Raw genomic sequence first — 20,480 nt, forward strand, 5'->3', positions numbered from 1 at the left:
GAGAAGGATTTTTTAGGCAAAGGAAACAATGCCAGGGAGAGCAAGGAAGAGCAGGGTTTGTGATGAGAAACAGAGGGATCAAGGGTCTTGAACTTCGTGGATATGGGAATTTGTTGCATGTTGTTCAGACAGAGGAATCACTTCAGTGTATCTGTATCCACTTAGGTAATTCTCAACGCTTGATAGAGTAGAGTGGAGGGATGAGAGATGAGGCAAGGACATTAAGGAGAAGGCTAATGCAAAAATCTTGAGAGATGGTGAGCAACCAGACTAAGATGTTGATTTTACAAATGAGTACAATGGGAGAAAACATAAGAACTGAGCAATACTATATTTTGAAGAAATGTCCAAATTATCCTACCTAATAAAAGAGTAATATGCAAATTGAACCTCACTCCAACATACAAGATGGCTGCCCCCATGTGGTCAAAGATGGCTGCCCCCCATGTGGACACAAGATGGCCATCACAGGATGACCGGCAGGGGAGGGCAGTTGTGGGTGATCAGGCCAGTAGGGGAGGGCAGTTGGGAGGGACCAGGCCTGCAGGGAAGGACAGTTAGGGGTGACCAGGCTGGCAGGGGAGGGCAGTTAGGGGTGACCGGTCCGTCAGGGGAGGGCAGTTAGGGGCTATTGGGCCATCAGGGGAGCAGTTAGGCGTTGATCAGGCTGGAAGGGGAGTGGTTAGGGGGTGATCAGGCTGGCAGGTAGAAGTGGTTAAGGGCAATCAGGCAGGCAGGCAGGTGAGTGGTTGGGAGCCAGCAGTCCTGGATTGTGAGAGGGATGTCCGACTGCCCGTTTAGGCCTGATCCCTTCCCAGATTGGAAAGGGTGCAGGCTGGGCTGAGGGGCACCCCTCCCCCCCATGCACGAATTTCATGCATCTGGCCTCTAGTACATATATATTAAATGTTGGTATCTGTATTTTGCTTTTGTTTTGAACTACAGACATGGGATGTCGAGCTGGAGAGGTCTGCAGAGTCCTGGGCTGAAACTTGTTTGTGGGAACATGGGCCTGCAAGCTTGCTTCCATCAATTGGACAGAATTTGGGAGCACATTGGGGAAGGTATCTTCACATGTAACTTTTTTGTTTCTGACAACATGTTTGAAATGAAATGCGTATTAATTCATGTAGCACATTTTCAAAGGCTTGGTGCCAAAAAGGAAAACAAATAATCACACCAACACGAATAATAAAAACAATAAATATACAAGAATGATCAACAGTATTTGAGACTTATTTTTATTTTTAATTCATTGATATAATAGTAATGAAATGGGTATAGGTATTTAAGATTAATACCTCACACAAAAATCTCTCTACCCTACTATATCAATCTATTTGCAATATTTGGTTCCACATTTTCTCCAACTTGACTTGCTCTTTGTGGTTATTTAATTTCAAATAGATATAGGCCTCCAACATTTCATGTACAAGCATGGTATGATGAAGTGAGAGACTTCACCTACCCATATGAACATGAATGCAACCCGTATTGCCCATTCAGATGTTCTGGTCCTGTTTGTACTCATTATACACAGGTATGTTTGGGGTACATTATACTTAATTTCTCCAAGTTGAATTTGTGTAACTATAGGAGAACGTTGGCTACTGAACTTGTGTCTTTCTTATAGCTCTTGGTATGGTTATTAATTCTGTAGTTATTGATGTATGTAGAATAAGCTTAGAAATGTCTACAAGCAATGTAAGTAATGATCAGGAAAAACTCTCCAAACACATATACTTAAAAAGACTTTATTGCAATGATTTTACATATGAAATATTTTAAATATGGCCCCAATAAATGCAAGTGGAGTAGAAATTTACTACCTTCAAATTCAGGTGTCATTATTTTTTTATTTTCCAAAGTATAAAAGTATTGTTTTATTTACCACTGATATCCGGTATTTACCTGTGTGCAGCATTTAATTTTTTTTAATTTTTATTTAATGCTTATATTTGGTATTGGATATGTTTTAGCTTTGAAATCACACACCTGAAGGCAGGTTCAACTAGATAAAGCTCACCACGGTTCAGAGTTTCCAGAAGACCTGTGGTTGCTTATTAGGGAAAATAAAGCCGAGAATTTGTCCTCTGTGCCTTTGCATGTGACAAGATCAGTACTGAACTCCCCAACAACCAGTGGCCCAGTGAAAATATTACGTTGTATAAGAAATGTGAACACCTAAATTTTTGCTCCAGTACTTTCTGTTTAAGATGAGGAATTCTGTTCTTTTGTTAGGTACGTTTCTTCATAGAAACATTAACACAGAATTTAGGTTTGTGAAAATATAACTTGTGAATTATTTAGTAAATGCGTTCTGAAGATGCTTTACACTTTATAGCCAGATAGAGTTATTCAGCTGTCGCTCTGTTATTTTAATTGAATTAAGCGCTATCCCAAGTCTTAGGAAAAATATCCTTTTGGACATTGCCTCATTTCATTTTGAATGATAAATGTTTGTTTCTCAAATTGTGTTTTATACATTTCCCTCTCGGATATGTTGCGTCTTACTTCATCTCCACTTGCCATTTCTGAGCCTTTCTTTTCTCTCCCCTAGGTGGTGTGGGCAACAAGCAGCAGAATAGGCTGTGCCATTAATTTGTGCCATAACATGAACATCTGGGGGCAGATATGGCCCAAAGCTGTCTACTTGGTGTGCAATTATTCCCCAAAGTAAGTAGACAAAAGACCAGTGTCATATGTAAATTTTTCTTAATAACATGAAAACAACTTCATATTGCTGATTTTTTTCTCATTTTCAGTGTGTACTATTGAGTAAAGTATATAGTTTTAACTCAGTTTACTTAATATGACAATAATTATGGTTGCCTGATGCATAAAATCAGTACTTCAGAGGAATTAAGTTGAAAATATGATCCTCATGAAGACAGGAATCATATTTGTGCCTTCATTTTTACTATGACATGGCATAAATATTCAATAATTTTGATTTGTTAGAGATGAACAACTGCAGAATAACTGAGAAATGCGTTTTTACTTGTGTAAAGACCATTCAAATGATGACATTGAAAATATCACACAGTCATATGTAGGGTCAAAGCTAAGTCTAAAATCTGTTTTTATTAAAACAAATGGAATATAGATGAATATTCCATAGCAGAGTTTGGTGTTCTGCCAAAGTTTGATTTTATAATTTTTAACAATATGTATAACAAATTACTTAGTATATTTCAAACGAATGAGGCAGCAATTTACATTTAAACCGGGTAACCAAAAGATTCTGTGATAAAAGATATAAATGTCTTAAATCTACACATCAAAATCATCACTTAGAAGATTCTCATACAGTAATATTTTGCAATGTCTTATAAACGATGCTATTAGACTACCTCCTAAGAGTACTGATCATCTCTTTAGGGGGAACTGGTGGGGCCACGCCCCCTACAAACACGGAAGGCCCTGTTCAGCTTGCCCACCCAGCTTTGGAGGAGGCTGTCGGGAAAATCTGTGCTACAAAGGTATGTGCTATTGTGTCCTGGCACTCAGTTTGGTTGACATTTTAATTTAACTTGTGCATTAATTACTGTTTTAGAAAAAAAAACAAATGTGTATTCAATTACTCAAAAAATTTCCAGAACTCTATTTCAAACATTTTGAAGACACTATTTAGAATATTTTAAAAAATGCTTAATAGGGACACCTTATATACCACTATGTATTTAAAGGAACGTTTCATGATTATTCCAGATAACTTCTAATTGTACTTGGGAATTTATCCCAGAGTGACAAGTATATTTACATTCTTAAAAGCGATCTTGGTGTATTGTTAACTGGCATTGTCTCCATAACTAATCATTTTTTGAAGGAGTTAGCAATTTAACACAATTTATTTTTAGCACGTTAAAAGCTTTTGCCAAAATACTATGATTCTTACTTGAACCATGCTCAATGAATTGTACTGATTCTCTGCTTCTCACTGTAGAGTATACAATTTCTCATGCCAAAATAAGAAAAAAAAGAATAGTATTGTAAAAGTATTATACAAAGCAGTACCCTCAAATGCATTTGATGTCCTAAAGTAACAAATACGGTGTCCTACCTATAGCACAGGAAGATAAACTGGATATGGCAAAGCTTTGTGAAAGTCATCATGCTTTTGTTGGGTATCCATCCATGTGAACATTTTTTACTCTCTTGTACTTTTTTCTTAATGATGACTAAATGAAGACTAATGCAGGCTGAGTGTATTAGAAAATGTATGAGTAAACGCATCCCCTATCAGCACTCATAAGAAGATGTGCCCTTTTTTCCTTAATGACTCCGTGCTCATTCGCTATAATAAGTGACCAGAAGTGACCATATGTTCCACTCTGTTCTATGAGCCATTTTTAATTCCTAGAAACATTTTTCATTGTATGTGAGTCTGTCTGTTCTCCGTCCTCTTTGCCCCCAAATCTCCAGCCTATTTACCCCTCCCCCAATGGCCACTGCATTTTACTTAACCCTTACTTTAGCCTGACGTCCTTTTTCTAGGTTCTGACCCCTTCCTATAATCCCACCTGGAAAATATATTAAATTCAAAGTTAGAAATTATTCTCCATTGTCAAGTTTAAATTTCTGCACATTGAATTTCCTTCTGAAAGAGGACAACCTTTTCAGGAAAGCTGATGTGATAAATAACAAGGGCGTATCAATCCTTTAGGCTGAATTCCTTATGGGAGAATTTTAAATATGATCCTTCTGAAACTATTAAGAGAATGATTTCCTTTGGGAAAACAAATTCAAATTCACTAAGCCCTGACTTTATTAGATCACTGGGTAGACTTCACAGTGTCTTATGAAAACTAATCACTGATAACATGAATTGTACTGATTCTCTGCTTCTCACAATATAAGCAAAGGTTAGAAAAGACTCCATTTAAGAGCTAAATGGTAGCATCAATAAATCAAGGGCTCAAAAGCTGATGTGTGTTTCATTCATTCCAATGTATTACATAAGAACACCTCCTTAAATCAAAACCTGTGCTAAAAATAGTACTGACTCCTTTGAAACAGCATGGAGGGCCCTGGAGAGTATCATGATAAGTAAAATTAGCCAGTCAGAGAAAGACAAGTATCACACGGTCTCACTTGTATGTGGAATCTAATGAACAAAATAGATCCAGAGACATTGAAGCATGCAACAATCTGATATATTTCAGAGGGGGCGGGGGAGCAGGAAGAGATTAACCAAAGAACTTAGATGCATATATGCCTAACCCATGGACACAGACAATAGTGCAGCGAAAGCCTGGGGAGGGGGTGGGAGTGCAGTGGAGGGGGTCAAGGGGGGAAAATGGGGGACATCTGTAATACTTTGAACAATAGTACATTTTTTTAAAAAAACAATAACGATTTTTCTAGTTTTAAATGTTAAACAGGTATGTCAAGATTTATCATTATTTGATCATTTGTACAAATTTAAGTGGGATTCATATTCCTTAACTCCATTCTCTCTAACAGAAGGATCAGACAGGTACTATACTCCCCGTGAAGAGGAAACCAATGAAATTGAACGGCAGCAGTCACAAGTCCATGACACCCACGTTCGGGCAAGAGCGGATGATAGTAACACAAACGAAGTTGTAAGCACGCAGCAAATGTGTAAGACTTCTGCATTATTTACGAAAATTTTAAGGTTTAGCCCAGCCTGTGTGGCTCAGTGGTTGAGTAGCAACCCATGATCCAAGAGGTCATTGGTTCAGTTCTGGGTCAGGGCACATATCTGGTTTGCTGGCTGGATCCCCTGTAGGGGATGTGTGGGAGGCAGCTGACTGATGTTTCTCTCTCATTGATGTTTCTATCTCTCTATCCCTCTCTTCTTCTCTCTCTAAAATCAATAAAAAACATTTTTTTTAAAAAAAGGTTCACATAGGTGGAATATCCATCTATATTTTATCACCTTTAGTATTTTTAGAATGGTAAAAGCTTGTCATTATATTGACTGTGAAGAATTATATAGCACCTTTTACATTTTCTACATTTATTTTTTTCTTTTAGCCCAAATTGTTTCATGTGAAGTAAGATTAAGAGATCAGTGCAAAGGAACAACCTGCAATCGGTAATATTTATTATTATTGTCAAAATTAACTGACAAAAATGTCAGAAATATTTTCTTTTTTTTGCCGACATTCAGAGAAACTAAATTTTGTCCCCATTTTCTTTCATTTAGATATGAATGCCCTGCTGGCTGTGTGGATAGTAAAGCTAAAGTTATTGGCAGTGTATATTATGAAATGGTAACTATTAGAGAAATACAATTATTTGGGGATAGAGTCCTTTCATATAATATATAATTTTTAATGTGCAAAGTAATTTATATAAGCATAGATATTTTGCTCAGAAATGCTTGTCAAATTTAAAGTTTAATGTAAATAGTAACTAGTTGTCTTTTATGCAGAACTCTAATATTTTAATATCTTTTTCTCCTCCCCTTTTCACCAAGCAATCCAGTATTTGTAAAGCTGCAATTCATTATGGCATAATAGACAATGATGGTGGTTGGGTAGATATCACTAGACAAGGAAGAAAACATTATTTCATCAAGTCCAATAGAAATGGTATTCAAACAATCGGGTAAGTACTTGCCTGCTCTTTTGATTTTAAATTGTAACAATGAGGTAATAAATTATTTTGGGGCAAAGCATAGAAGAATTTATACAGAGAGAAACTGGTCATTTTCAAGGTTCATTTTGGCTACAACATTTCCATAGACAAAAAGAAGAAAAAGTATTGAAATTAAAGTTGAATGCTTTGCTTCCAAAGAACATCCTGAAACTCCAAATTTTTTAGTTTCATCAAGAATGTACAAATTTATAGTGATTTTTGATGTGAGCCAATAAACTTTTCAGCTATGACAGAAAATATTGCAGAGAAGGCTTATAGATTTGCTTGTTCTCCCTGCCCTGTTTAGGGGAGAATAGTTTATTTTTTACAACAGTAACTTTGTTAATAAACTGAGATTAGTAGATAACAAAGAGCATTTTGAAAAGTCACTACGTATCCTAAATAATAAAGAGGTAATATGCAAATTGACCCTCACGCCCTTGCATAAGATGGCCGCCCCCATGTGGTCAAAGATGGCTGGCAGGGGAGGGCAGTTGGGGGCAACCGGGCCGGCAGGGGAGGGCAGTTGCGGGTGACCAGGCTGGCAGGGGAGGGCAGTTGGGGGTTACCAGGCCAGCAGGGGAGGGCAGTTGGGGGCAATCGTGCCGTCAGGGAAGTGGTTAGAGGGTGATCAGGCTGGCAAGCAGGCGAGCAGTTGGGAGCCAGCAGTCCCGGATTGTGAGAGGGAACACAGATTGGAGAGGGTTCAGGCTGTGCTGAGGGATTCCCTCCTCCCCCCAGTGCACAAATTTTGTGCACCAGGCCTCTAGTATAATATATCACCTTTCTTTTGTTCATTTAAATGTAATTTAATCTATACTAATAAAAGGGTAATATGCTAATTATACCAGGAGACCTTCCGGACAAAGCCATGGTGGCAGGGCCAAGGCAGAGGTGGTTAGGGGTGATCAGACCAGGAGGGGAGGGCAGTTGGGGGTGATCAGGCTGGCGGGGGGGGGGGGCGTTGGGGGTGAGCAGGCCAGCAGGGGTGGCAGTTGGGGGCAATCAGGCCAGCATGGGGGGCAGTTGGGGCGAGCAGGCCAGCAGGGGGGCAGTTGGGGGCAAGCAGGCCAGTAGGGGGGCAGTTGGGGGTGAGCAGGCCGGCAAGGGGAGGGCAGTTGGGGGCAAGCAGGCCAGCAGGCAGAGTAGTTAGGGGCGATCAGGCAGGCAGGCAGGTGAGCAGCTAGGAGCCAGTGGTCCCAGATTACGAGAGGGATGTCCAACTGGATTGGGCCTAAACCGACAGTCGGACATCCCCTGAGGGGTCCCAGATTGGAGAGAGTGCAGGCTGGGCTGAGGGACACCCCCACCCCCACCCCCATGCACGATTTCGTGCACCGGGCCACTAGTCTAATATAAAAGCAGTGATTATCTTCTAAAATGTTTCTCCTGTAAAGAACATGAAATATGTTATTCCAACTCAATAAAGAGTAGAAAAATAGGGGTTTGGGAAATATTTTTGTAGTGTCTCTTGCTTCTGTGTAAAAAAGGAACATTATTGAACCTCAGATGAAATTCCTTTTATTAGGAAATGTGTCAGTTTCCTTTTGTACATATACAATTGCACAAAAATCCACAGTAAAGTTGAAATTCATAATGATAAGATTTTATTTAAAATCTTTGCAAATTTGTGGAATGAGATCCTTCGTTGACAGTTTTGACCAAAGACTTGATGTGTGGTTGTCAGCCATTACCCCTATTACTCTCAAGTAAAAGCTTTATAGAAACATTTATTAACTGATTCATTCTGCAAATATTTATTAACTTCCTTGAATAAATAATAAATATTAGTCATTATTTTTAGTAAGGCAAACACTAGATATTTGTTTTAAAAACATTTATCCTATTTATTTGTTTCCTCTTAACTCCTATTTGATTATGTTTATTATGGAAACTCTTGAAATTGAAAGGTGTGTCATATTAAAGCCTTCCCTTTTGCAGTAGATGCTTTTCTGAAAATCTGGATATAGATAAACCTATGAAATTATTGATGTACATGGTATACCTACTTTTGTTTTCCTATTTTTTTATAATGCATATGATGAAGAGGAATTCATTCATTTACAGTAGGCATTTTACTGCATACTAGGGGGATTAAATAATGTACACTCCTATAAGGTACTTATTATTTAGTGTTTTTATTACACTACCTTGTGTTTGCTATTGTGAATAGTTTGGTTCTATGGTGATAGAGAATTAGTATATGGAGAGTTTTAATTTTAATAAGAAACAAATATATAGAATAAATGTGTACTATTTTATGATATTCTCTAAGTTTTTGAGATTGATAATGAAGAGATCATTCACTAATATTAAGAATGCTATTGATTTGGTTCATACTTGAAAGTAATATGGATTTAGCATAAAGTAGATGATGTATTCTTATATTACTACTTATTTAGATATTTATATAAGAGTGTTTAAGAAAAAAACAAAGTATTCATAGACCTAAAATATATCAGAAGTTGTGTGGACGATGATACTTAAAAGAAAATGATAGACATTTTTTGTTTTCATCTTCAGCAAATACCAGTCTGCTAATTCCTTTACGGTCTCCAAAGTAACAGGTTAGCACTTTTTTTCCATCTCACTTTCTTGTGACTGTATTGCATGTTACTGTTTCCAAAGAATTTGCTTCTTGTTTGTGTTTGATTTCTGTAGTTCAGGCTGTCACCTGTGAGACCACGGTGGAACAGCTCTGTCCATTTCATAAGCCAGCTTCACACTGCCCAAGGTAACGTCTTCTAAATGTTCGCATTCTTCCTTACCAGTGAACTTGTAAGGTGCATCTATCCTTTGATAACTGTTTTGGCCCAAAATTCTTGTGTCTCTAGGGCTCAAAGGGTGTGTGATCTCAAACTGCTAGGCAGCAGGGAGCAATGGGCTGTCCCAAAGGCCACGCATTCTGAGTGTTCTTTTCCCAAATGCCAGAGTGGCCTCCGCTGTTGTGGGCAGCAGGCTTGTGCCTGTAATCGGGGTGTTCACGTGTGTACCAGACATCTGGCTCGCTGCTCGGGATGCTATAAACACGGATCAAATATCCTATCTAATAAAAGCGTAATATGCAGATTGATCATCACTGCAACACACAATATAGCTGCCCCCATGTGGTCAGATCCTGCCCCCATGTGGACACAGGATGGCCACCACAGATGGCCAGCAGGAGAGGGCAGTTGGGAGGCACCCTGCCTGCAAGGGAGGGCAGTTGAGAGGGACCAAGCCTGTAAGTGAGGGCAGTTGGAGGTGATCAACCCTGCAGGAGAGGGCAGTTAGGGGTGACCAGGCCGGCAGAGGAGGGAAGTTGGGGGCAAACAGGCTGGCAGCAGAGTGGTTAGGGGGTGATCAGCCTGGCAGGCAGAAGTGGTTAGGGGCAATCAGGAAAGCAGGCAGGCAAACAGTTGGGAGCCAGCAGTCCTGGATTGTGAGAGGGATGTCCGACTGCCCGTTTAGATGGGATCGGGCCTAAACAGGCAGTCGGACATCCCTCGAGGGGTCCCATATTGGAGAGGGTACAGGCTGGGCTGAGGGACAACCCCCCTCCGTGCACGAATTTCGTGCACCGGGCCTCTAGTGTTTATAATAAAAGTATCATCTCCTCTTACTAGCACTTCACTTATTTTGGTCTCATGAGGCTCACAGATTTAATGAAGATCATGGTGTGTTTTATAATCTTAGAAAATGTTGTAGAATTTCTTTTTCAGCTATCTCAAACCCCTGTACTTATACATTGTACTTGACAGAGAGAAGAAACAGATTGCTAAGTAAATCGGGGAAATTTTAACCTTATGATATGGGGAGAGAAAGGGAAGAATTTTAGACTTTTTCATTGAGATGTTTTTTAGATACTTACTACATGCCAGTATTATGGCAGGCCCTCTCTCGGGCTTGTGACACGTTTATGAGGACTGAATAGTAAGGATCACAGTGGAGCTTTTCAGCATGAATCCTCCCTGGAGGAGATGCTCAGTAAATGGTAATTTTATATCCATGGAACAATCTATAGCAATATTGTTCTGAAAGGAAAAAATCATCCAAGTAAAATATTAATAAATAAGTTTTTTACTTTTTTACTTGTTTTATGAAGGGAAATAACTACCTCCACAAAAGGGAAATTATATATTTTTTTTAATTTAACTTTCACTGTTACCAGTATAACAAATCAGTGGAAATAATGATTTATGCATAATTTTGACCCTAATTAGCCTGTTAAGCCCCCATCCTATTTTCTTTTATAGACCAGTGAAACGAAGTCTTTTTCCCCCCCTCATAAAATGTTTAATATTTGCAAAAACTAGTTCATAATGGTATTATTTATATGTATTCTATGACTTTTAGGGAACCATATTGTCGGTGCATTTGTTTATAATTTTCTATCACTTAAATAAGTTGAGGCATAAATCTATTCTGAGGAAAAATTCCAAGAGCAGATAAGTGAAAGGATATTAACTCAAGACAAGCATGAAGAAACAACTTATTTATGATGGTCTCAACTCTAGATGTAAATTTGGAAATCAACAGTTTATAGATGATAATTAAAACCATGGAATTGGATGAGACACGTAAGATGCGAACACAGAGCAAAGAAACTATGAGATCTACGAGTCAAACAATGATTCAGATTTTCCAAGTTATCTGTTTAGTAAATTCTACAGTCACATTGGGTACCAAACATCCAGATACTTAGAGTTACTTCCTGATGTTCCTTTCTGCTCTGAAGCCCTACATTAGAAACCTTCCTGGTAATTTTTTTTTTTTTTTAAGAAAAGAAACACATTTGTGCCAAAGGCTGGAAGTGGCTAGTGTAAACAGAAGCAAATGTGTCTTTTTACATTTGACCTATTTCGGAAGAAAAAAAAAAAGTAGGGTTAAAATGCTGAGTTTACTTTTGTGTAAGCACGTCTGTCTTCTTAGTAATAACAACGATTGTAGTAACCAGCTACTTACTATGCATAAATAAATATTTATTTTTCAGAGTATACTGCCCTCGTAACTGTATGCAGGCAAATCCACATTATGCTCGTGTGATTGGAACTCGGGTTTATTCTGATGTAAGTATCCTACTTTATGCAGTTCTCAGCATTCGTGAGTTTGTGTATGTGTTGAGTGTGTTGTATGTGCATGTATGTATAGGTTCCATACACACACATTTAAATGTGTATATGTACACTTTTTAATTTATTAACTACTTTATGGAAGTGTTTGTTAAATGCACTGCCATTAAAGGCTATATAAAACTGCTTCAGTATATTCTTACATTTGTCCTCATTCTGGGGGCGCTCATACACTGCAGCCGCCCCCCTTGTCCAAGGTTTCACACTCCATGGTGTCAGTTACCTGCAGTCAACCATGGTCGGAAAATAAGAAATAAAAATTTTTCAGAAATGAACAATTTGTATGTTTTAAATTGCACGCTGTTCTGAGTAGCTTGATGAAGTCTTGTGATCTCCTGCTCTGTCCCACCTGGGATGTGAATTATCCCTTTGTCCGGCGTCTCCATAGTGTAGATGCTCCCCTCCTATTAGTCACTTAGTGGCCAGATCTGTTATCACGTCAACTGTCATGGTCTCGCAGGGCTTGCATTCCGCTCACCCTTCCTTTACTGCATAACGACCCCAAGTGCAAGAGTGGTGATGCCAGAGAGAAAACCTAAGGTGCTCCTTTAAGTGAAAAATGACCACAGTACAGCAAGATATTCTACGGCGGGGGGCAGGGAGACACCACAACCTCATTTGCATAACTTATTACAGTCCATATTTATAATTGTAGTATTTTATTATTGATGTTACTCTCTTACTGTGCCTAATTCATAGATTAAACTTTATCATAGTGTGTATATATGAGAAATACGTGGCTTATATAGGGCTCAGTATTATCTGTGGTTTCTGGCATCCACCAGGGGTCTTGGAAGAGTGGCCTTCATGGATAAGGGGAGGGAGTTACTGTACAGAATAGAGAAACAGATTCTGCACTGACATACATATTCTCAGAAGAGTTAACGATCAGTAATACTGAAAAATGAATGTGTAAATTCATTTATGTAAATCCATATGTAAATATGGGTGCACAATAATTTATTTTGATTACTTTTTTCTTTATATCCTACCCATGTATCTTACATCACAAACTTAAAGAAATTGTCTGGAGGCATTCTTGGAAGGAAAATGCATTTTGCTTTTCTTTAATCTTCCTTTCGGTTCTTCAGCATTTGAAGTATAAACTGGATAATTAAGAATTTGTCCAATGTATGAACAATATCTTCACTGCCAAAGGAGGATTTACAAAGTACCATAGAATGACAAACAGATAATACGCTAGAATACATACAAAAGGAAACCAGTGGAGGGGTGCTGTAATGGATGGCATTCCTGGGATCAGACAAGGCATATGAGCTGTGTTGGCTTTGGTACTGATGAGCACCTCTTGAGCCAGGCTTCAAGCGTGGATTGGAAAAGGGGATTAGGGAACACATTCTAGGTGGGGTGAATGGCTCCCATGGAGACATGCAGGGAGACCACATAAGCTGCAAGGGAGCAGAGCACGTAGGTTTGCTTGTTGCTGTGCTGATGAGAACAGAAACAGAAAAGGCTACAACCAATTTAGTGTGATGTAGAGGGATCCAGCTCTTGAAACATATAAATGGACAGTCTGAATGCATGCTGATGAGTTTAGATTTGTGTGGCAGACATTTAGAAACCATTACAGGTTTCTAAACCAGAGAGTTAAAAAATCACACTTAGGAGACAATAATCTTGATGCACATGTTCAGTTGAATTCTATGTAAATACGAAAAGAGGTCTGCAATATGTATGTTACTACCTTATTTCTCTGGGTAAGTTCCTTTTAATGCAGGCATTTCTTTCAGGTCAGCTTTACCTTTGAAATTATTCTCCACATCTCCGTTTTCCCCAAACTCCAGCTCTGCAATGTGCTATCTGCAGCTGGAATGTCCTGTTGATATTTAACTTGCTGGTGCTCATGTTTTGTTTATATCTTACTAGAGGCCCGGTGTACAAAATTCATGCATGGGGGAGGGGTGTCCCTCAGCCCAGCCTGCACCCTCTCCAATCTGGGATCCCTCTGACAATCCAGGACTGCTGGCTCACAACCACTTGCCTGCCTGATTGCCCCTAACCAATTCTTCCTGCCAGCCTAATCACCCCCTAACCACTCCCCTGCCAGCCTGATCAACGCTTAACTGCTCCCCTGCCGGCCCAATTGCCCCTAACTGCCCTCCCCTGCCGGCCCGGTCACCCCTAAATTTCCTCCCTTGCCAGCCTGGTCTCCCTAACTGCCCTCCCCTGCTGGCCTGGTCTCCCCCAACTGCCCTCCCCTGCAGGCCTGGTCACCCCCAACTCTCCTCCCCTGCAGGCCTGGTTCCTCCCAACTGCCCTCCCTTGCAGGCCTAGTCCCTCCCAACTGCCCTCCCCTGCTGGCCTGATTGCCCACAATTGCCCTCCCCTCCTGGCCATCTTGTGTCCACATGGGGACGGCCATCTTTGACCACATGGGGGCGGCCATCTTATGTGTTGGAGTGATGGTTAATTTGCATATTACCTCTTTATTATATAGGATTGTTTCTGTTTAAAAACATCCTTTTTCTAATTTTCTGTTAAAATCATGGTCACTCTTCACATCCTAAATTGTGACTACTTTCTCTCCTATTCCAGGGATAATGTTGCCCTTCTTTCAACCCTATTGCTTTGTTTTCTCCTAATAGCACTCAGCTGATTCTGTGAGGTATTATGATTGTTTCCCCACCTCTTCTATTAGTTTTTAAGTCTCTCGAGGGCAGCAGCTGGGCATTGCATGCATCACTTTATCATCAACGATTTGATGGGTGCCCAGTTGTGATCAAGACAGACTGGCTCCCTGACTTGACTTAGAGCACAGAGTAACATCAGAAACTAAGCAAATACCTTGCACATAAATATTTGTTGAAAAAAAATAAATGAATTCATGTATATGAATGAGCATATCTAGAATATCGAGAATCATCAGAGAGTTTCAAAGAAATCATTCTATCCAGATTGTCCCTTTAAGCACCAAAACTTTTCATTTTAGTTGAAAATCTTTCAAAATATACTCCACAGTTCTATAGCAATAAGAAATCTCTTTGCTAGAGTGAAGGATTTGTTAGGACTTATATCCTGAGATCATTTTATCTTTATGCTTCAGTGAAATGGGCAGATAATTATGTATTATTATGTAGATAAGCATAAGTTGGAAATATAAAGATTACTATTACTGGTAAGTGCAGAGAAAGCGATTCACCCTATCACCTGCCAATCTTCCCACCACTACAAAATATATTACATCTTTAAATGCAAGATGAGAGATGAGAACCAATCTACCCACTTCCCTCCTTCTTCCTCCCTCTCCCCTTCCCCGCCTTCCTCTCTTTTCCTCTGTAGAGTTACAACTTATATGTTTTATTGCTGTTAGCTTTTATTTCTCATTTGTGACAGATAAAGTTACTTATTGCATTCATTAAAAATGTTCCACTGTTTTCACAGATAAATTCTTTTTTTCCCCATGATGTATTAATGCTTTTAAAGTGTGGACATGAACAGAAAATCTCTTCTGATCTCTGAACTCAAATCGGAATGCCTGCTGACTGCATAGTTATGGGCAAAACAATAGTTTCAAAACATATTACATGCTTGGATTTAGCAAATGCTGTCTAAGCACTTTTATTGCCTTGGGAAAAAATGCTGATAATGCCTCTTTTGACGGAGCAAGATAAATACTGAAATGTGTAAGGAATTCTTTTTAATTCCATCTGTTATGAACCATATTGGATACAACTATTAATTCAGCTAGGGACTTTAACTGATGGATAAAATGCCTCCTGAGAGTAAGGATGTGTGGTTTAGATATATAGCCTTTTGTGACTGATTAAAACATGAAGAGGATTAACCAGCTTAGCATTCTGGCTCTCTGATCTAATAAATACTGACGGATGCCACAAGGTTCAGAGCACAGTAATAAAGCAAGGTCACGTAAGACGCACATGCTTGTGGGGACTTCACAAAGCACATTAAGCCTCTCACATGTGCGTGGAGATGAGAGAAGAGCATACCAGTGGGTTCAGAACAGGCCCGTGGGGAAAGGAGGTGGATCACTTCATGCTGGACCAGTTGGTGTTTCATTGTGTGGGATTTCCTCCCACTTACGCAGCTATCTTTTTTTTATATATATATAAATATATTTTATTGATTTTTTTACAGAGAGGAAGGGAGAGGGATAGAGAGTTAGAAACATCGATGAGACAGAAACATCAATCAGCTGCCTCCTGCACACCTCCTATTGGGGATGGGCCTCACAACCAAGGTACATGCCCTTGACCGGAATCGAACCTGGGACCTTTCAGTCCACAGGCCAACGCTCTATTCACTGAGCCAAACCGTTTAGGGCTGTACCCAGCCATCTTGAAAGATTTCGGCAGAACATTTGCATTAAAGCAAATGTTAAAATTTAGAGAAGCCTTCAATGGGCCAGAAAGAAAGTGTTGACTTCTAGAAGTCAGTCATTTAAAAAATTTGAAAGTGCTGGACCTGAAACAACAATTTTCTCCTCCATAGAAATCCCATGCAATTCAGATTAAGTAACTGACACAATGCAATGATCACAGAGCGAGCGGTCCTGGTCCCTCGAGTCAGACATCCACACGGGGTTGGCCATAGACATTGTACATCTAGGTGGAAGCTGTGGTTGTTCTTTATATTTGGGGGGGTGGGGGTGGTTGGAGTGGGGTTACTGTTTGGGGCAAATTTTCTCTGAAGACATTATATTATTTAATAGGGAAAAACTCCCCATTTAATATATACCTGTATTTTGGAAAAGGGACCGTAGGGCTATACAGAGGCATGTTTGAGTTGTTTATAAGTCAAGCTGAAGACAAATGAGGTTCTGGTAATCCAATCTGTGAACATTAGGTCAGAGTGACTCCAGTAGGGAGTAGCAAAGAAGGAGATTTGAGAATGATCAATAGGCCCAGAAGAGGTCAAAGGAGCTGATTTGCATTTTATTGCTTCAGCAACAGAGAAAGCCTGCCATTTGGCCAGGCTGTGTTCCCTGGCTTAGATGGGGAGAGCATCTCATCACTGCAGCCACCCTTGAGCTCTGCCCTCAGACTGGCTCAGAAGTGGCTTTAACTCTGAGACTTTTGAAACCTTCCTCTCTGCACAAAGCATCGTCATCCTGCTGCTGCTCACTCAGTCCAGCAGAAGAGTGAGCGGACGAGTCCAGCTTGGGTTTTCTAACGGCAGGTCTTCCCTTGTCCCCTCAGCTGTCCAGCATCTGCAGAGCAGCGGTACATGCCGGGGTGGTTCGCAATCACGGTGGTTATGTTGACGTTATGCCTGTGGACAAAAGAAAGGCTTACACGGCTTCTTTTCAGAATGGAATCTTCTCAGAAAGGTACACTTATGACCATATGTGTAATCTCTCTATCCTTTGGTGCTTGCTTTACAAGCCGCTCATTTCTGTGTGGGTTTGAGGTTAGTGGCTGCGCGGCGTTTCCTTTGCTGATTGCAGTAGTAGGTTTTCCAGGGATGGGAGAGGCCGTAGTACCAGAGGTGCCTGTCTCCTGCAGGCTTACAAAAATCAAAATGAAAATCCGATTACAAGTCAGAACCACTCCTTTGTTAACTGATCTTCTAAGGAGGAAATATCTTTCATCCTCTTTTGGATTTTCTAGATTAGGTTTTTATATGTAATTCTTCCAGATGAGCAAGGCACTGAATATCTCTCTAATCCAGTTATCTGACAAAATATTTGACCAAAAAAAAAAAAAAAGAATATTTGACCAAAAAAAAAAAAATGTCTGATTTTCCCCAGAGCCAAATTTTCTTTCTGATTGAATGTTGGGTGCCTCCTATGACATAAGTGAACTCTTTCAGGTCATCTCGGTGTATCTGGCTCATTAGTATATATTTTGGTGGTTTGAGAAAATTCATGGGGCTTACTTTATGAAGTATTAATAAAAGTTGAAAGAACCTATAGTGACTTTTCAAATCACTGGTACTTGTGGACATAATATTAAACCCCATATATTTTGTATAGATACAGAAAACCCTCTAGCTTTTAGATACGGAGAGAAGGTCTACATTATAGTAAGGTTCCTTTAAAGGACACCGAAGGGTATGCCCTGCAGGGCCAGGATTGCCTCCCACAGAACCATCGGGGTGCCGTCTCCAGGAAAAGACTGATCTGTATTTAGCATCTCCCAGATGAGACTATGTCAGGGTGACTTATCTGCAGCCTGGCTTATGGTCTCCTTAAGTCAATTCTTGAGTTATAAGATTCTGATATGCAGTTTTATAAGCTAAGCTGAACAATGTGGTTTCATTATACCTGTCATATTTCTTTTTTTTTTTTAATCCTCACCCCAGGATATGTTTTTATTGTTATTATTATTATTTTTTAGAAAGAGAGGAAGGGAGGGAGAGAAAGAGAGAAACATTGATGTGCAAGAGAAACATGGATCAGTTGCCTCCCATACATGCTCTGACTAGAGATCCAACCCACAACTTAGGTATGTGCCCTGACTGGGAATCGAACCCATAACCTTTTGGTGTATGGGGCAATCCTCCAACCAACTGAGCTACCCGGCCAAGGCACCTCTCATATTTCTTAAATTTATTTTTAAACAGTAAGACTGAGAATAATTATTTCTGAGAACCTGCTATGAATGTCCCAGATGCTGCTGGCCACTTCAAGTGCATTAGCGCAGTTCCACCAACAGCACTATGAAGGTGATTCTGTCAACACTAATGTTGACAGAGTATTAACTGAGGCTCAGAGAGGATACGTGGTATGGCCAAGGCCATATAACTGGTCAGTCTCAGAGCTCAGGTTTACGCTATATCTGTAAGCTCAGAAATAGGCATTTTCCCAGTATTATCACTGTGTGCAAAGAAAACGCATTCACTTCTAGAACTTGGTCAATCTGTGTCCTCTGAATAAAATGGCTTCCAAGTGGCCATCAGCTTGTATGAAAAACCTGGCTCCTATGATTCTGGTGTGTGCACATCTTTTTTTTTTTTTACTCTAAAATTCTCCCCTTTTCTTATACATGAATAAACATGTACAAAGAATTCTACTTTGTCTCCCTCTTAGCATTTATTGTGTTGGTCTCCAAAGTCCTTTTTATCATTAAGAAAGGAAAACTATATGCTTAAAAAAGCTGTGTAAATATTATCATTTAAAAAAATCCTGTACACAATCAGACTCCAAAGGTATACATTTGATTAGAATAAATAATGATTAATGGCATTATTAATCTGTTTTAAACTTTAGGCATTTAAACAAAACATCCCTTGATTGATATTGGCAAATAAAATAATTAATTTAAGAAAGAGTAAAATGCATGATTCTGTATTGCTTTTCACTTGTCTTAAAATATCTCCAAAATGAAATTGAGTGGTGTGTGTGTGTGTGTGTGTGTGTGTGTGTGTTTCATTTTAATGAAAAAAATTCTTAGGACCTTCCAGATTTGACCATTAAATTTTCTCACTAAGCGTTTTCTTGAAACTATAGATGTTAAAAAATCTTAATGAATATGATAGCCATAAAATTTAAATTTTGTCTGACTTCGGAAATGATAATGCTAGGGCTCCAGAGTATTGCTTAAATATCACCGTCTTTTTAACTTGCCGTTCATATCTGACCTTGTCAGTCAGGCAGTGAATCTGGGTCTCGGTGTTGCATAGCAGCATCTCAGTATTCCCCCAGGGAAAACTGCACTGCAGCTGCTAACTGCTCTGTTGGAACCAGAGGTGGTAAATCTATGAAAACATGATCTGGAATCAGTGAAGGTCGATATAAAATACTATTATTACTACTATGCATCTTAAGTTTCTTTAGGGAGCTTGCAACTCAGCATATAACCAAGATTTAAAGAATTGTGTCATCATTCTAAAGGTTTTATTGGTCACGTAGGTGCAAACCTACAGAACCCATACCAGAGACCAAACAAAAAAAAAAACAACACACGACAAGTTATGGAATAAGAGTCCTCAGTAGAAGACTGTAAAATGTCAAAATGTCTCACTTCCTGTCTGGCCTACTTAGCTGTTGGGTGGGCATTGTCCCGGGCACCAAAAGGTTGCTGGTAGGATTCCCAGTCAGGGCACACGTCTGGGCTGCGGGCTCCATCCCCAGTAGAGGGCTTGCAGGAAGCAGCTGAATGATGTTTCTTTCTCTCTCTCTCTCTCTCCTCTCTCTCTCTCTCTCTCTCTCTTTCACTCCCCCCTCCTTTCTCTCTAAAAATAAAAGTATATATTTTTAAAATTAAAAAGAAGAATTATGTCATCCTCATTCTAGCTTTCCAATAACTATAAATTACAGCAGCCTAAGACAGGTGACCATCTGGCCTCACAGGGTGGCTTACTTGACTGTCATAAGAAAGCATGATTTATTTGAGGGATTATATGTAGAGGTGACATCAATGTACTGTTTATATTTTTGCAGTTTACAGAATCCTCCAGGAGGAAAGGCATTCAGAGTATTTGCTGTTGTGTGAGACGGAACACCTGGAAGAGGAGCGTGAAGACTATTCCAAATACCATATTTCTGAAGTGTATAAAACTGTAACATTACTGTACAGAAGGTCGCAACTATTTTCAGCTACTCCCCTGCAAAAAAAAATGCCAAATGCATATAAAGCTTGATACACAAAGTCTGTAAAATAAAACATGGGACATTATTAGCTTTGGAAAAAGTAATGGATATGTAATGGTTTTAGAAATCCTGTGTTAAATATTGCTATATTTTCTTAGCAGTTATTTCTACAGTTAATTACATAGTCATGGTTGTTCTACATTTTATATGTTATATTATATGGTGCTTTGTATATGCCACTAATAAAA

General features: G+C 39.4%; 1 protein-coding gene across 2 annotated transcripts in view; it reads left to right on the plus strand.

Moving 5' to 3' along the window:
* CRISPLD1 (cysteine rich secretory protein LCCL domain containing 1) overlaps positions 1-20,134 on the plus strand; it is a 38,154-nt gene extending 18,020 nt beyond the window's left edge. The window contains exons 2-14 of one of the 2 annotated variants that reach the window (XM_008150322.3): positions 946-1,064; positions 1,408-1,540; positions 2,561-2,676; positions 3,382-3,482; positions 5,467-5,607; positions 6,004-6,064; positions 6,176-6,242; positions 6,449-6,579; positions 9,133-9,176; positions 9,271-9,343; positions 11,582-11,657; positions 16,898-17,028; positions 20,083-20,134. In XM_008150322.3, the coding sequence (XP_008148544.1) occupies positions 946-1,064; positions 1,408-1,540; positions 2,561-2,676; positions 3,382-3,482; positions 5,467-5,607; positions 6,004-6,064; positions 6,176-6,242; positions 6,449-6,579; positions 9,133-9,176; positions 9,271-9,343; positions 11,582-11,657; positions 16,898-17,028; positions 20,083-20,134 (1,245 nt within the window). Of the gene's footprint in view, positions 1-945; positions 1,065-1,407; positions 1,541-2,560; positions 2,677-3,381; positions 3,483-5,466; positions 5,608-6,003; positions 6,065-6,175; positions 6,243-6,448; positions 6,580-9,132; positions 9,177-9,270; positions 9,344-11,581; positions 11,658-16,897; positions 17,029-20,082 lie in introns of those variants that run through there. The other variant, XM_028158716.2, reaches the window with a different exon arrangement.
* The last annotated feature ends 346 nt before the right edge of the window (positions 20,135-20,480 follow it).

This window comes from Eptesicus fuscus, chromosome 19, assembly GCF_027574615.1.
Source record: "Eptesicus fuscus isolate TK198812 chromosome 19, DD_ASM_mEF_20220401, whole genome shotgun sequence".
In the NCBI taxonomy this organism is placed as follows: Eukaryota; Metazoa; Chordata; class Mammalia; order Chiroptera; family Vespertilionidae; genus Eptesicus; species Eptesicus fuscus.